This window comes from Spermophilus citellus, assembly GCF_964194105.1.
Source record: "Spermophilus citellus genome assembly, chromosome: 7".
Taxonomy (NCBI): Eukaryota; Metazoa; Chordata; class Mammalia; order Rodentia; family Sciuridae; genus Spermophilus; species Spermophilus citellus.
In genome coordinates, this window is record NC_138188.1 from 106184034 (window position 1) to 106202346 (window position 18313).

The 18313-nt window shown below is 37.6% G+C and overlaps 2 protein-coding genes across 5 annotated transcripts in view; both read left to right on the forward strand.

Moving 5' to 3' along the window:
* Nucleotides 1-493: 493 nt before the first annotated feature.
* On the forward strand, nt 494-921 carry LOC308653694 (protein yippee-like 2; the record flags this gene model as incomplete). The annotated part of the gene is made up of 1 exon (XM_081302352.1): nt 494-921. Exon 1 carries the CDS (start codon nt 568-570, stop codon nt 919-921), a length of 354 nt encoding a protein of 117 aa, XP_081158478.1. The 5' UTR covers nt 494-567.
* Nucleotides 922-6985: 6064 nt separating this feature from the next.
* Nucleotides 6986-18313, forward strand: part of SLC15A2 (solute carrier family 15 member 2) — a 35347-nt gene continuing 24019 nt past the window's right edge. For 2 of the 4 annotated variants that reach the window (XR_014023086.1, XR_014023087.1), the window contains exons 1-6: nt 6988-7250; nt 9067-9154; nt 9672-9813; nt 14756-14848; nt 15941-16040; nt 17908-17998. Coding sequence is in view for 2 of the 4 variants with exons in the window: in XM_081302348.1 (XP_081158474.1) it covers nt 7113-7250; nt 9067-9154; nt 9672-9813; nt 14756-14848; nt 15941-16040; nt 17908-17998 (652 nt within the window). In the remaining 2 variants the exon portion in view is untranslated. Of the gene's footprint in view, nt 7251-9066; nt 9155-9671; nt 9814-14755; nt 14849-15940; nt 16041-17907; nt 17999-18313 lie in introns of all 4 variants that reach the window. The other 2 variants (XM_081302348.1, XM_081302347.1) reach the window with 2 other exon arrangements.

Genomic DNA, 18313 nt, shown 5'->3' on the forward strand with positions numbered 1-18313 from the left:
CAGGGAGAAAAAGAGCAGGTGAAAGAAGGGTAGGAGAAATTCAGAGAGAAAAAGAGAGAAATAAAGACTTGGCTTTCTGAGGCCTGCATTTGAGGCCTAAAGTGCCATAACATTATTCTATCACTTAGAAAATAACAAGAGTTAGGGTCCGGTTTGTGGCTCAGTGGTAGAGCACTTGCCTGGCATGTGTGAGGCACTGGGTTTGATTCCTGGCATCACATAAAAAAATAAAACAAACAAAATTAAGGTATTGTGTCCATCTACAACTAAAACAAAATTTTAAAAATAACAAAGGTTATAAGTATAATAAGTCAGAAACCATAGATGAAAACCAAAATATAGAGCAGGGCAGTCCTTTGCCTGATATCAGGCTGCTAAGAACCAACCCCTAGACCCTGCTTGAGGGTTCTTCCCCTGAAGACATCACCAGTGTGTGTGGCTGCCCCACCCCCACGCCCTACCAAATCACAGCCTTTACCTGTGTGTTCCCTGTGTGAATCATCCCATAGGGATTTCTCGAAGGCTGCCTCAGAGTTCAACCCTCTTTCAGCAGCGCCGGAGGTGAAGATGACAAGATTCAAGAGTTTCCAGGCATATCTGCTCCTCTGTCACAGGATCTACAGCTGCACTCACTGTAGCGCTCACAAGGCCAATCACGATGAACTGCTTTCCAAGCCATTCCAAGGAAGTCAAAGAGGAGCATGCCTCTTTAACTTAGTAGTTAACATGGGCTGTGGGCCTGCAGAAAAGCAAGTGTCACAAACAGGATGGCATACAGTTGCAGACATTTACTGTGAAAACTGCAAAACCACCCTGGGGGGCTGGAAATATGAACATGCTTTTGAAAACAACCAGAAATCCAAAGAAGACAAATACATCATTCAGCTAGCACACATGATCAAGAACAATGGCTGGGACTGATCAGACAGCATCTACCCAACCATCCAACTGAACATTCTACCCAAGTGTAAGAGTGATTGAAAAGTTGGTTACATCCATTTAGGCGACTTATCGTCTGGGGCATCTTCCCACACTGATGCCATCTTTCTGGTGGCCTGATCTCTAAAATTGCTGTCTCTCTGTCTCTTGGCTTTATATCTGTTTTTGAGTTCATCCTGGCTTCTCTAGAGTTGGCTGAATACAAAACAATGAAAGGAAGAGTTTCTTGGCTGAAGGGCTGGTTGCAGTCCACCTTGAAAAAGATCTCAGGGCCCAGGTACAAGCTGCCTGATGGTCTTTGGTCAAGAGAGCAGTGGCACCAGCATGAGGCAGAAGAAAAAAGGGGGAAATCTGAGGGTCTAAGGGTGGGGGGCAGGGGGCAGGAGGGTGGAGGTAGGGACACAATTGCACTGCTCCTGGAGACCTGGTAATTTTAGGCTTGAAATAATCAACTTGATTAAAAGGACAAAGGGTGGGGGAACACCTCATGACCGCTTTCTTTCTTTCTGATCAAAAGTTTCCATTTCTGATACCAAATGTGCCAGGATAGCAAATGAGCACAAGAAGTGACCCTAATTCCAGCTGACAGGTCAAGGGCCTGGTTCTCTCAGGCTGAGTTGGGGAATGTCCTGGCATCAGTAAGTGAGGTGGGTGAAGCCCTGATGGGTTTTGAACACTGTGATTCCTCACTCAGCCTCTGGGAAATCATCTTGGCTTCCTCCTCCACTGTAGGTCGGAGAGGAGGGGACAACCTTTTGCAATGATTGTAAGATGCAAGTAGCCTGAAGGCTTTGACCAGCAATCAAGTAAAATCAGTGATTGAGAAGAGCAGTGAACAAGAGGGGCCCTGCAGCTCAGGCTCTCCTGAAGCAATATTTGAGCCATAAAATTTTTAAAAGCCAGCTAGCCATTCTTTTTTCTTGATCCTTAATAAGAGTAATGTTACAAGGTGGGCAGGCGGAGTAGGAACTGTGTGAGGAATAGTTCATATTTGAACCAGTCCAGGTTAGGTGCATCTGCCCTCTCTGGATATACAGTGATTTCAGTGGGATCATCAATTCTTGGTGTGTAGTGTTTGGGGTGTTTTTATCCACTTCTATCATTGTAAACTGTGGAAAATGAAGACCAATGGCTTTAAGCTTAGAGATAATCTTTGGTGGATTTCTCATGACCCTGGTTGTTCTTCTTGCACCTAAATGTCTAATGTGAAGAGAAATCTCCTATCATTATGATCCAGCAGTGTGGAGGGATTATATATTTCAATATTAATTTCCATTATGGAAGTGGAGGAAAAAAAGTCCCTATCATGTTCATGAGAGAAAGAGGAATTTGTTACATTGAACCAACACTTCTTTTATTTATTTATTTATTTTTTAGTTGGACACAATATCATCCCTATTTTATTTTTTTTTAATATGGTGCTGAGGATCGAACCCAGGGCCTCACACATGCTAGGCAAGCACTCTACCTCTGAGCCATAACCTCAGCACTGAACCAACATTTCTTTTTTTTTTCCTTTAATTTTTATTGTTGGATATTCAAAACATTACATAGTTCTTGACATATCATATTTCACACTTTGATTCAAGTGGGTTATGAACTCCCATTTTTACCCCGTAACAGATTGCAGAATCACATTGGTTACACATCCACTGATTTACATATTGCCATACTAGTGTCTGTTGTATTCTGCTGCCTTTCCTATCCTCTACTATCCCCCCTCCCCTCCCCTCCCATCTTCTCTCTCTACCCCATCTACTGTAATTCATTTCTCTCCTTGTTTATTTTCCCATTCCCCTCACAACCTCTTATATGTAATTTTGTGTAGCAATGAGGGTCTCCCTTCATTTCCATGCAATTTCCCTTTTCTCTCTCTTTCCCTTCCATCTCATGTCTCTGTTTAAAGTTAATCTTTTCTTTCTGCTCTTCCTCCCTACTCTATTCATAGTTGCTCTCATTATATCAAAGAAGACATTTGGTATTTGTTTCTTAGGGATTGGCTAGCTTCACTAAGCATAATCTGCTCTAGTGGCATCCATTTCCCTGCAAATTCCATGATTTTGTCATTTTTTAGTGCTGCGTAATATTCCATGGTGTATAAATGCCACATTTTTTTATCCATTCATCTATTGAAGGGCATCTGGGTTGGTTCCACAGTCTAGCTATTGAGAATTGTGCTGCTATGAACATCAATGTGGCAGTATCCCTGTAGCATGCTCTTTTAAGGTCTTCAGGGAATAGACCGAGAAGGGCAATAGCAGGGTCAAATGGTGGTTCCATTCCCAGCTTTCCCAGGAAACTCCAAAATGCTTTCCAAATTGGCCTTACCAATTTGCAGTCCCACCAGCAATGTACAAGTGTACCCTTTTCTCCACATCCTTGCCAGCACTTGTTGTTTGACTTCATAGTGGCTGCCAATCTTACTGGAGTGAGATGGTATCTTAGGGTGGTTTTGATTTGCATTTCTCTGACTGCTAGAGATGGTGAGCATTTTTTCATGTACTTGTTGATTGATTGTATATCCTCCTCTGAGAAGTGTCTGTTCAGGTCCTTGGCCCATTTGTTGATTGGATTATTTGTTATCTTATTGTCTAATTTTTTGAGTTCTTTGTATACTCTGGATATTAGGGCTCTATCTGAAGTGTGACTTTGATAATCATTCTTAATTTTAATATTGTTCAATATACCAATTTTTTTCTTTCATGGTTCTCCTGTTTTTTGTCTTATTTAAGAAATTTAGCTTAATCCACAGCTCTTATGTTTTCCTTTAAAATTTTTTAATTTTAATATGTAAATCTGAATTCTATATAGGATTGAGTTTTTATAAGCATAAGTTTTTATAAGCATATCCATCCCACGTGGATATCCAAATGGTGTTTATTTACTGAAAATACAGTCATTTCCCCTATTGTACTGCGGGATCACTTTTGTTTTAAATAACACGTGTGGATCTTTGAACTCTATTCTATTCCATTAATTGCCTTGTCTGTCTTTGTGTCACTGTTGTAATTACCATAGCTTTATAACAGGTCAAAGGTTGGGTAGAAGTCCTCCACAATTATTCTTTCAAGACTGACTTTGCTATTCTTGGCTTTTTTCAGTTCCACATGGATTTTGTGGAAATGGCAATTTCAAATTTCAAATTGCCATTTCCATACTCACAGAACTTGTAACTTTGTGTGAAAACCATAGGTTGATTTGAGGAATATGACATTTTTACAATTTGAGCCTTCCAAATCATGAGAATGGTTTGTCTTCGTTTATTTAGAATTTCTTTAATTTTTCAGTAAAATTTTATAGTATTTTTTAAAAATTTTTTTAGTTGTCAATGTACTTTATTTATTTATACGTGGTGCTGAGACTCAAACCCAATGCCTCACACATGCTAGGCAAGCGTTGTACCACTGAGCCACAACCCCAGCCCTATTTTATAGTATTTAGTGTTGTTATTGAACATCTTTTATTACACTTATTCCTACATATTTTTATACTATTAGAACTGAATCATTTTCTTAGTCCCCTTGTCTATTTCTTTGTTGCTGATATTTAAATACGATTTTGTGTGTGCTGATTTTATATTCCAGGACCTTGTTAAACACACTTTCTCTTCTCACTTCCTTTTTGCCTCTTCTCTCCAGCTATGTTGATAACTATCATATAAGAGCTTCAATCTCCTTTCTTTTTAAAAATTTTTTAAAATACTTTTTTTAGATGTTGATGGATCTTTATTTTATTCACTTATTTATAAGTGGTGTTGAGAATCGAACTTGGTGCCTTGCACATGCTAGGGAAGCACTCTACCACTAAGCCACAACCCCAGGTCTTCAATCCCCTTTCTACATATAACTATAAAACTTCACTCTGATATCACAATCATTGAGGCCACAGATATTCTTTACTTTTATGGGATATTTAATTCTAATATTTAGATTGTTCCACTTTTATTGTCTTTTGTGTTAGAATGAGTAAACTATTCCTATCTGGGAAATGCTATCTTCTTTATTCTTCTATCTGATGGCAACTTACCAAAAATAATAAGATATAAGAGGCACCCTGATATGATATAAAGGTCTTTAGACTGTGCTTTGGGAGCCTGAGACTCTAGTCCTTCATCCTTCCACTGAGAGTTCCTCTGAAATACTCTTCAGGCTACAATAGGAGACAAATTTAAGACCAGTGGTTCCCAAATTCCTGGCTTGAGGATCAGTAGTGGTGCTTATTAAAAACTTTAGTCAGATCCCTATTGAGATTTACTGACTTAGAATTTTCAAGGCAAAGGCAAATATGCAATATTACTCAAACTGATCTTGTTGGGGAATTTTCATTTACACAGAATAAAATTAAGATTCCATTCATTTTTGATATTTGATTCTATGAATACTATCATTCTGTTGCCATAATCAAAAGAATTTCACCCAAACAAAGGAGTGTCAGAAAAACTAATGATCATACTCTGAAGATTGGTATTTGGGGTCTTCTTCGAACAAATGAATTGGTGCATTGCATACAGGTGCTATTTCATCTATTCTGCAGGATCAAATGTCATTGTTGAGGTACAAGACCAGTGCAAGGGAAGCCATGGACAGAATTAGATCATTAAGGCACCTGTTATTTCTACTTGACTTTTTGACTGCTTCTTTGTTTTGCAGAGTCCTTAGCCAAACTAGGTCTATTCTTCCTAAAAGAATAACCAAGACTAATCATTAATGCTACAGTCAGAAATGAAGTTGTATTATTCTATGGGTAAAGGTTGGTGGGAGAGAGAGGAAATGAAGAGTATAAAAGAAGCTAAGAAAACATGGTCAAAGTCTGAGTTAAAGTTTAGGGAGAAAAAGAACTTTTTGGTTGATAAAGTATTCAAATAGATAATGTGAGAATTTTTCAAGGGATAGAGTTATAAGTTTTCTCTCTCATATTCTCAAATTAATAGTCTGATGTTGCCTGATCCTCATGGTTTACTCATGGATTTACTTTGTGGTTTGGATTTTCTTATTCTTTTTATAGCTCTTGGCCATTCTTTCCCCTTTCCATTGGACTGAGAACTAGAGGGGTATCGTGTTCTTTTGTTCTTCTCAGATCTTTTCTATTTAACAAAAATAATATGTAGAAAATGCACCTATTGTCATCATGTTTATTCTTGTTTTTCTTCTGGTAAGGACTAAATATGATATTCTGGAATCATTAGTCTATCCACTGAAAATTCAGGAAAATAATGTTTGCAATAACACCTGAAAAATAACCAGTTCACAATCTCTGCACAAATTTAATTTGTTAAAATAAAAGGATAGATTTCAATTGAAGTGAAAAAAAATAAAAATTCAAGGGATGGCATTAACAATGGAGAGGAATGATTCCCAGATGTATATCACCCACTCTTTTGTCTGATCTTCTTGAGCCCTATCTTTTAAATTTATGTTTGTAGGACATTTCTCGCTGAACTTTATGATGTTGAAACCAAAATCAACATCTTTCTTGACTCTCAAAGTTAGTTTTGATGACTTTCCTTCTTCAAAAACCTTTCAATTCCCTAAATTCCTACATTTCCATTTACATAATTTCCATTCCTGAATAATGACCAGAGGATTACTGATGCTAATCTCTACCTTTCCTATGTGTTATGGCATAGCAAAAATTCCAGATCTGCCACTTATTGGCCGTGTGATTTTTTTCATAAGTTCTAGTGTTACTCTTGGAACATTAGGTTCTGTAAAATAGAAATAGTAGTGAGAATTACAATAAATAAATATATATGTATACATATAACCTATAAATATATAAATATATATATTAATTTTGCGCATGATAGTATCTAGTAAATGACAGCTATTATCCTGAAATCAGTTTTTTGATCTGTGCTCAAGATGTTGTGTTCTTAACTAAACTATAATTATTTGCAGTTTTTCTTAACAGATACCCATATTAGTTTAATCTCATTTTGTGATGTGTGACATATCCATTCTCACTTCCCCATGCCTTACTTTGTATGCAATCATTCTTTTAAACTGGTACACCAGCCCTTTCTTTTCCTGTAGCTTCCAGCTTTGCCTTGAGCCAGTCAGCTTCTGAAACTGACACCTACAGGGTTAAACCTAGTTGCTGTAGCCTCCCCTCCTCCCAGCAGTCCCCCTTTTCACTGTAGGCTGGCAGCTGTCCTAACTGCCTACTGAAGCCAAATGCTTGAGGAGAGAGAGAGAAAAGAGCCAGTCATGAATCCTTTCCAGAAAAATGAGTCCAAGGAAACTCTTTTTTCACCTGTCTCCACTGAAGAGGTACCACCCAGACCTCCCAGCCCTCCAAAGAAGTCATCTCCGGTGAGTTCTCAATTCAGTTCTACCTCTGACAGTAGTAGCCTTGTTCTTTTGGCTTTCCTCCTTGGCCTCTGGAACTTCATACTGTGCTGTATTAGGGTATAAAAACTCTCTCTCTCTCTTGCAGTTAGATTTACCTGAAAACCAAATCCACATTGAAATTTCTTTTGCTTATTAGAGGAAGCAGAAGGAAGAGGCAGTCAGAGTTTTTATAGTTGGAATCCAAAGTTTTTCTGTGGGTTTCATTGCATATTCTGAGTTACCCTTGGGGGGAAAAAAAAGCAATTTGAATGTCCAGGGAAACTTGGCAAGCATTTCTGTCTGGGGAACTGTGTGTAATTGTTCTTGCTTTACCAATACGAAAACTCAGCCCTTAGTTACCCCTGTGTGCAGAGCCGCCTTCTGAAAACCAAAAGAAGTTTTAGAACAGGTCCAATTTCTGTTAGTAAGTATCCTCAGTTTACAATAGGAGATATGATAGAGAAACAAAGAATACATTATTACTTGTTAAAACACTTCCAAATTTATTATCTCATTTAATCCTATATCAAATCCTACAAGTAGAGAGATTTTAATAATAATAGTTAATATTTGCTGAGTTCTTATTGTAGACTGAGAGCTAGTATTAGTCTTATTTCTTTTGAATGACAGAACTGAGACAATGAGGCAGGAGTAATGGGATGGCCAAGGTCAGTATGTTAACACAATCAGTAATCATGTCATGTAGCAAGTACAAATAGGTTAAATGAACCCCAGTTACATAGTTCTCAATCTGTGAGCTAGAAAGGTAAGAAGCCCCAGTTTGACACACATTTCAAGCAAGTTATTATCCTAAAGTAATAAATTTTTATATTCATAGGGTGTGGGTGTATCATCTGTACAGATAAAAGAATAAGTATATTGATTTACTATATGTATTCATTGATCTATTAATTTCTTCTGGTCTCAAAGAATTTAAAGACTTACAAAGATGTGTATACTTGTTATGAGATTAGAGACAATATAAATCTCTTGATAAGATTTGGCTCTCCCAAGGACAGATATATCTCCATACTCCACCCTCACCTTAGGTGAGCTATTTTAATGGGTAAGGATTTGAAATAAAACACGACCATCTTGATATTCTGATTGATATTATTATAACATTGTCCTTTGAGTTCTGGTGGCATTATCACGAAGATGCCATAGAATCACGTTAGTAAGAAAAGCAGACATTTAATTTCCACAGAATTTCAGAACTCTTCACCCAAAGTCAAGGTGATCAATCAGTTTACCTTTAGCAATCTCTGCCCTCCATGTTGAGCTCTTTGCCTGATTTCATCAGTCTCTGAAGAGGAAGCCATCATACTGCCAGGATTCCTTCCAGATGGTGAATAGGATAGGTGGGGACAAGAAGAGTGAGTCCCCACAATGGAGCTAAGCAGGATACTGACATCTAAATCTAACTGCTTGGGTATCAGTTATTTTATAGGCCATCTCTTTGTTCTGTTCTAGCAGTGAGTATGATTATATTCTTGCCCAGAGCTCCAGCTTCCCATTTAGTAGTTATGGCAAGGTAAGCAGGTCCTATATCAAGGAATGTCTGAACAGTTCCATATTCAATGAAGAATAAAGTAATACTCACATTAGCTTCTGTTACTCCTAAGTCAGCAATGTAAGCAGTTTTAATAATGATAAGAGTTCTTTCATGAAGAACAGAGACACAGATCCATATTACTTACTATTGTGATTTAAAATAAATAAAATTTTCAGTTGTGGGAAAATTAAGCGGTTAAACCAGAGAAAAACAGCTCATGCCTGTTGTCTCTTTGTTGCACAGAAAATCTGTGGCTCCAGCTATCCACTGAGCATTGCCTTCATTGTGGTGAATGAATTCTGTGAACGCTTTTCCTATTATGGCATGAAAGGTAATTTTGTGTCCTAGAGTCACCCTGTTTTGGCAGCCTGATCTCGAATGTACTTGTTTCCCTTGTCGGCTCTTCCTGCCTTGATGCAAATCGATCTTTTCCTTTGGCCAAGACCTTGAGTAAATGCCTTATGGGATTTCACCTAATAACTCATGCTGGCCAAGATGGAAACCAGGACACAGCCTATGAGGATACAAGTGGAAAAGCTCTCAGCATGTGAATTCCATTCTCCTCAGGTCTATGAATGACACTGCTGCTGGGAAGGAGAAGGAAGGCCCAGATGATGTCGGGGATGCACTTAGGCTGAAGGGAGGAGTACTGTGTTTGTGTGGTTGTCACGGCCCATTGACTCTCACATGGGCCCAGCTTTATTGCTTGGCAGTCATGCCCCAGTTACTTCAGTAGTAGGAGTGCTGAAAACCAAACTATCTTCCAAGGCCAGAGATCAAATATATTTCTTTCTAAATCATTTTAATGCATCTATCCTTTTTGTCTCCTATTTTTTTTTTCCTCTCAGCTGTGCTGACCCTGTATTTCCTGTATTTCCTGCATTGGAATGAAGACACCTCCACATCTGTGTACCATGCCTTCAGCAGCCTCTGTTATTTCACCCCCATCCTGGGAGCAATCATTGCTGACTCGTGGTTGGGAAAATTCAAGTAAGAAAGATGGGCAGTCCCTCTCCTAGAAATTTCACAGATGCATTGTGTAGAAGCTTCTTTCCTCTGTTCGTGCTTAGGTCATAATAACAAATAAGAATATCTTTAAGACTGATGACACAGAAAAGCTATTTCATTCCACTATCAGGTTTTTCAATTTTTTCCTATCCTTTTCAGTCAGAGATTTTTTTTCTTCCTAAATCTAATTTCAATATTCCATTCTGTACTACTTGTTTTGATCTCAGTGAGGATTAAGATTGCTACATATCAGCAATTTATAATTTTAGAGATCTTGATGTGGTGATTTGATACTTTCCCCAAATCTCCTCTAGACTGAGTCATCCTAACTCCTTTGGTATCTTCTTACACAGTTTCTCTTTAGCTCTTTTGCCATCTGTTTGTCTTCTTAGCCTCTTTCTGTAGATTCTTTTTTTTAAAAAAAAATTATTTTAGTTGTCGATGAACACAATAACTTTACTCACTTATTTTTATGTGGTGCTGAGGATCGAACCTAGTGCCTCACACGCGTGTGAGGGCAGGCACTCTTCCAGAAGCTGTTTACACATGACTTAGAATAATGGTCCATTTAGTTAAGTATCCTTTTTTTTAAGTTTTGTCATATATATATATATATATATATATATATATATATATATATATATATGTTATAGGGACACAATACCTTTATTTTATTTAAATTTATATTGTACTGAGGTTCGAACCCAGTGCCTCACACGTGCTAGGTGAGTGCTCTACCACTGAGCTACAACAACCCCAGCCAACTTCAGTATCTTTTAAGTCCATGAAACTATCACTAAGAGACATACATGGTATAATGTGATAGTTGTCCTTTATAACATTGTCCTTCTAAGTGAGAAATGGATCTTGGATATCCATTGCTCATTTATTTTCTGTGGATTCATCATTCATTGATTTATATAAATTAGCATTTCTCAAAGTGCATTCTGTTGAAAACCTAGTAAATTAGGTGGAAAAATTAAGTTTAATCATGTTTGACCATGAAGGTTAAATAAAGGGATTCTGTGAAGTAGAAAATGATGCAAGTAAACATAGAAAAGAGGTATCACTTCATGAAATCCCCTTCCTTCCGCACTCTTTCATATACAAACCTTTCAGGTTCACCTTGAATACTACCTACACTATGGAGTGTTCTCTGTCTCCTCCTTTTTTCTACTAGCCAGAAGTAATCTAGTCTTCTCTGAACTCTTTTTTTTAAAACCATCATTGACATTTATCAAATTCTATTTTATTATAATTGTTTGGATATACGTCTTAGTCTTCTTCCAAAAACTTGAAGTACAAAGTCATTTATTATATATTTTTTTCATCCATAGCACCTAGAACAGTGCCTGGGTCAGAGCTATCCCACAATGAATGTTTGAATTAATACACTCATGCACTTATGTACTCTCAGATCCTCAAATAGGCACAAGACTAAGTGTAGATGTGGACAGGCATGAGCACGTCTTTTATTTTATTGTGGGTATTTTGGGGTTTGTTTTGTTTTTTTTCTAATAACAAAACTCTTTTGGCTGGGTGCTGTGGCGCACGCCTGTAATCCCAGTGGCTTGGAAGGCTGAGGCAGGAGGATCGAGAGTTCAAAGCCAACCTCAGCAATTTCGAGGTGCCAAGCAACTCAGTGAGACCCTGTCTGTAAAGTAAAATACAAAATAGGACTGGGGATGTGGGTCAGTGGTTGAGTGCCCCTGAGTTCAATCCCCAGTACCAAAAACAAAAACAAAAACAAAAAATAAAAACTCTTTTGGTAGTGACTTGATATTTCTATCAGAAAGAGAGTGAGAGGAAACAGGAATTGTGTGTGTGTGTGTGTGTGTGTGTGTGTGTGTGTATGTGTGTGTATGTGTATGTGTGTGTGTGTGTGTGTGTGTGTGTGTGAGAGAGAGAGAGAGAGAGAGAGAGAGAGAGAGAGAGAGAGACCACATATACAAATAGAATAATGACAACAATCCAAAGAAATAAGCCTTTAGTATTATCTTCCCACCATATTTTATGTCTGTTTTTTTTTAAGTTGTAAAGTCAAGAAAAGAAAGATTCTCCTTCACCTTTTTTGAGGGTACCAGGGATTGAACTCAGGGGCATATGACCACTGAGCCGCATCCTCAGCCCTATTTTGTATTTTATTTAGAGACAAGAGTTTCACTGAGTTGTTTAGGGCCTCACTTTTGCGGAAGCTCGCTTTGAAGTTTCAATCCTCCTGCCTCAACCTCTAGAGCCACTGGGATTACAGGTGTGTGCCACTGTGCTAGCCTCCTTCACCTTCTTTAATTTGAATCTAAAGTCTTGCTTTCTTCACTAGCTGGAGGAACATAAGGCAAATTTATGCTTTTTAAACTGTAAATTATTCCTCACCTCCTCTTCTCTCTCTTTCTCTCCCTCTCTTCCTCCTTCACTCCTTCCTTCACTTTAGTTTACTTTTTTCAGGATGATCCTATTTCAGGTCTTATCTTGAGGATGAAAAACCTTCAACAACATTAGAAATATTGTTCAATGGACAGTTCAAGGGACAATTTCCTGAATATGGTCAGCAATTGCTAAAACCCTTTTTCTGTTCAATATTCCAGAATCCAAACTGGTTAAGAGAAAATGGACACCAGAATCCCTGACTCTTGTATAAGGAAATCCATTTATTTTCTGTGTGGAAAGAAGTGAGGCTTCCTTTAAGGCAACACAGAGGAAAACTAGCCAATAACAATATAGTGGAAAACAAAAATTATTAAACATATGGTCTCATCGTGATTTCTATAAACATTGACTGAGAGGGTAACTACATGTTAGAGGATGGTATTTTAGTGTCCAGTTGCTTTTAAGAGAGAAAAATATTCATAGTAATAGTTTTTAGTTTTTATATCATATGACCCATGCCTATTAGACTGGGTTCTTGACCTTGTAAATCTCTAGAACTACTCTCTTCAATGTGTTTTTTTATGCTCCTGGATGTCTGCACCTTTTCCTTTTGTCTGGACTTGACTTCATGCAAGGTCTCTTCCTCTGCAAATACTCCTCAGTTTCTAAGACCTAATTAAAAATGGTTCTGTTGTTTGATATCTTTATGGTGAAATAACATTTGTAACTTCTTCCTTTTTTCTTTTTCCACACCAACTTGTTTATGATAAAACTTAAGGAATGCTGACCTATGAGTAAGAAAGCAGAAGTTTCTTACTGATGAAAATAGTACTTAAGGAAGTTCATTTGACTTCTTTGGATTTCAGTGTTCTGATTTGTACAGTTGGAGAATTGGTCAGTTCTACCTAAAATAGTTCTGCATCCAGTAGATGATCCTATTTCAAATGCAGAATTTTCAAGTCTTTCTTGACTTCTTTCTCCTTCTGGTAATGTTTCATGATGTTAGTTTCCTTTCTTATGCCTTCATACCTATTGGTATTTCATTGAAAAGGTTGCCTATTTTCCTCCTAAACCATTTATGCTTCTTTCTTCTATTCAATCCAACAATTGGATAAAGATTTGATCTTCCTCTCAGACTCCATCACTCCAACTCAGACGCCCTTGGTTTATTTGCTTCTCTCTGATGATCTAGCATAGATCATTTCTTTGGGGTTCTTAATAGGTAGACTTTATTTCATTTCATTCAATTTCTCTCTCTCTAAATTCTTTTTATTCCAACAGATAACTTTTCTCAAGAAGATCACAGAAGACCTTTTGGGAAAGCCTGACCTCTCCCCTGATATGCATGGGCTCTAGATTAACCATCCAAATTCTTATTTCCTGCCTACTATGAAATACCCTTTAAAGTCTCTTTCCTAGAAAACCAGTCTAGGAAAATTAGGTATTTAGAATTAAGAATCCACATCCTAAGGTCTCTGTCATCTCTAATGTCTTTCTGATACTTTCATTCCATTTTTTTACATTTCATATTAGCATAAACACTTTTTTTGAGAGAGATAGAGAATTTTTTTAATATTTATTTTTCAGTTTTCGATGGACATAACATCTTTATTTTATTTTTTATGTGGTGCTGAGGATCGAGCCCAGCACCCGGTGCATGCCAGGCAAGCGCGTTACTGCTTGAGCCACATCCCCAGCCCTAGCATAAAACACTTTTAAAATCATCATAGATATATAGTATATAACTCCTAAGCTTCATTATAATTTTAACATTTTACTTATGAATCTAGAAAATTCTGGTATGGTAGGACACATAAGGAGGACAGGTGGTAAAGTGGCATATTTCAATGTGTATATCTCTGTATGTGTTCTCACTAGAATTCCTTGCTCTTCTTTCTATTTGCCATTTGAATTCCTTGGGAAAACAACACACAGGAAGTTTCTACCAAACAGCATAATTTTTATCAGTGGACGGTCTCCCTCTCTGGTCCTTTCTTACCTTTGGCAATTGTCTATGAGGAAACTGTGGTGGAGACTACAATTAAACCAAGTATCCAAACTACCTAGACTGAACCTAGAAGCCCTTAGCCTCTCTCCATATCCCAATGTTGGTTTAGAGAAAGTCCTTTATTTTAGCCACTCCTGTTAACTCGGAGTTGTCTTTCTAGGGTAAAAGACATTCCTTGGGAAAAACACCTCTGGTCAAGGTATCCGGTTCTACTGGTTTTCCTAATTTGAAACGTCATCATTCTTGCTACAACGCCACCCTACTCTTGTTACATCTGTACCAATGTGGGCTGGGGTGGGGGATCTATGTATGCGTAGAATGGGTGTAGAGGAGTAAATATGAGATGGGAACGTGAAGGGAAGAATTGCAGTCCCTTTTCCTAGTCTATTTACTCCATTCACCATCATTTCTACTTGTGTTTTTTGGTTAATTTTCTCCTCCTCCAGTCCTCCTCCTCTGTTTACTGAGAGCAGCATGAACCCCTGAGTCTGTATTACCCAAGTCTCTGGGTAATGCAGGATTGACTGACTCATTTAACTTTCTCCACAGGACAATCATCTATCTCTCCCTGGTGTATGTGCTTGGCCATGTGCTCAAGTCCTTGGGTGCAATACCAATACTGGGGGGAAACGTGGTACACACGTGAGTAGAATCATCTGAACTACTTTTCTTCTGTTAGACAGGTATACGTCTCAGGAATTCATTACAGATGATTTTCTATTTTCTTACCAGAGATATCCCTTTATTTCCCACTCTACATTTTTATTACCAAATTGGTTAAGAAAAGAGTTTTATGAGCAGTCATAGCAGTCTTTGCTATGTTGTCAGAACTCTTTTGCTTTTATTAATTAAGCACTTGAGAATGTAGAATGCCCAGTTATTATTCTCTTCATAAAATCCTTTTATATGCTTGAAAACAATTACAACTTTCACACCCGTTGTTTTCTCTCACCTACTCATTCATCCAAGCATCTGCATCTCACCAGAGATTTTTTAAAAAATTGTATTTCTTTATAATATATAGTAGAACTCAAATTCAAGGTTTGAGATATTTCTATTTATATATTGTTCCCATTGCTCTGTCCCTCTTTACTTAAGGTATTGATGTTTATGGAGCCAGAGGCATTTGGTAGATTTTGATGCTTTGGGCTCAGTCAGTAGAGAGGATTATACTTGCTTAAGACTCAGGTCATGTTTATTCTTACTATAATGTACCTATACATGTTTTTCTCTTTAAGTTAGGGATTTTGTTTAAAAGTTAATAAATATTAGATACCTCATTAGTGGTTTCTTATAAAAAATAATTGACACTGTTCCTATTTATTATGATGAATTTTAACATTTTTATTTTGTGCTTAGTAAAGGTATGTGGTATTAGGATCCATAAAAACCTTTCTACTGAAGTGTCTCTTTGACTAAAACAAGACTGAGAACCAGTGTGTTAACTTCAGTATCTGCTTCCATCTGATGTATGCAAAGGGTAAATGGAACTACCCAGAACAAAAATTTTCCCATGCATACTAGCACAAAGTATGCTCAAGCGTCATAAAGACAGTTAAGTGCCCATGAATATTTCTTGGAGTAAAGGCAAATGGAAAGTGCTCACCCACCGGGTAGAAATGTGAAGAGGGTCTTTGCCCATGTGTACATTTCTCCCTGTCTTTAGCACACTATTCCACCTCTGCAATTGTGTTCAATATTAAAATTATTAGCATCCTAAACTTTTCATTTCAGAATCCTATCATTGGTTGGTCTGAGTCTAATAGCTTTGGGGACAGGAGGTATCAAACCCTGTGTGGCAGCTTTCGGTGGAGACCAGTTTGAAGAAGAACATGTAAGAGTCCTGTTTTTTTCTTCCCCCTGTATTTTCAAGACTGTAGAGCCAGTATTAAAAGGCGGTACCTGGATTCGCTAAGATTGAAGTAGTCCACTGATTACATCCTGTCTGAAGAATTGTGTCCAATGCTGGATACTGGTCACTAATAGAAAAACTGAAACACATCCAAAGAAAAGTAACTGGGGGTGGGGGGAGATGGAGTAAAATACATATGAGTAAAATGAGGAGAGTTACCTTGGATAACAATATAGGAAAGTACCATACAATAGTTTTTAGATGTTTATAGATGTTGAAAGGATGTTGGTGTATAAACCTAAGACCAGTGAAAGCTAAAGGAAGTGAGCTGTTTGCTTGATGGAAGGAAAAACTTCAAGCAGTAGGAGTTGGAGGTAGTGAGTCGACGTCTCTTGAGGTATTTAAGAAGCAAGGTAAGCCCTTTGAGAATGGGAGCTATTGAGTGGTGTGGTGATGATGTTAGCATGTCTAGATTTTTGAGATTTTTGTGTGAGGGGAAAAAAAGAAAGACTAAATGGAATGAACTAGAATAACTTTCCATAGAGGAATTTGCCTGGCTGATTGTTCCCTCTTTCCCTAAATGCTTTCTATGGTCAGTGGAGAAAAACAGCAATATGACCAAGGTAAATGAGCCCATATGAGGGAGCAATGATGTAAGAGAAGAGTCTATTCTTAGCCAACATTTCTGTCTTCCTATCTTTTGCTCTTAATTTCCTTTTTTTGTATGTGTGTGTTCGTGTATCTATTCCTTATTTTGTAGCTATTTATCATGTTTCTCTTTCTCTCTCTCTTCCCTCCTCCCCGTCTCCCTCTGTTTCTCTCCCACTCTCCTTCCTTCCCCAGCCTCTCTCTGACATAGTGCCTACTGTCTCTTTCTGCTTTTTTTCTGTGTCTCCTCTCTTCCTGTGTTTCTCTTACCATTCATACCATTTAGATTATTTTATACTTTTTATCTGTGCAAGAGTCCATAGATCCTCATTACTTGCTGACCTTGGGAAAATAACTGAGTTTGGCAAGTGGGATTCTATGTACATGGAGTTATACAAATTAGATTAGTGGAATAGATTTAAATGGGAACCAGAAAAAGAAGCAAAGCACATTATAAATTAAACATGAGGAAGGACTAATTGTGCTACTGTGTCAGGAAAAGATGTGAGGTGCCAGAAAGAAGCAGAACAATGTATAATGAATCATTCATCAGCAACTTTCCTTGAAAGGTGTTTTATTAAGTAGCTGGTTCACAAATATATTTTATTTAAGAGGACAAACCCAATTCCAAACTTTTCCCAGCCACTTCTAAGCCCACTGATGTCTTTTTTGTATTCACTGGCAAATCTTCCATCCTGCTTGGTCAACAGTTTACTGAACTGCCTTGTGTTTTGGTTCCATTCCTATCACACAGTCCACAAAATCTATTATTTACTTAACTAATACGGTCAATAAACATTTATTAAGTCTCTAATATCTGTCAAATGCTGTTCTAGGAACTAGGGATTATAAGAATGAATAAGGTACAATTTCTGTCCTAAAGGAACACAAAGCCAATGGAAACAAAGACTTTTAATGTAAAGAAATTAATGTTAAAGTAGATATGTACAGGTATTGAGGGCGGAATGAGCATTTTTTTGCTAAGGTAAAGGGGTATAAAAATGTTAAAGCTGATCATACTGGAGTTTAAAAGATAAGTAAATGTGTGTCTGGGGTTACTAAGTATCTAATATGATATTCAGATACCATGGAGGTAGTATCTGAATCTGTCTGTCTGTATGTACCTCCACCTAAATCTGAACATGTGGTGGAGATGGAGCTAGAGGCACTTTACACTGATGATTTATCCTGTTTGTTTTAGGCAGAGGAACGGACAAGATACTTCTCAGTCTTCTACCTCTCCATCAATGCAGGGAGCTTGATTTCTACATTTATCACACCCATGCTGAGAGGTTAGGATCCTCTCTTGAAAGTCGGGGGGGGGGGGCGGGTTGTTGGGGAAGCTGTATAAGGCTTTACTCTGGCCAGCCAAAAAGCTGTTCAAAGCTTCCTGAAGTCCATCTTCTCCTTTTATAATGGCTTGGAAATCCATGATAATTTCTTTTAGTTCGAATTTATCTGGCCAAAAACCAAAAAACAAACAAACCAAAAAAAGGGGTGATGGGAGGAAAAGGGATGGTGATGTCTATATCAAGAATAAAATAGAATAAAATATTGAAGAGTCAAGATCCAGAGTTACTTTTTAATTTTCCCCCCATTTTCTTCAG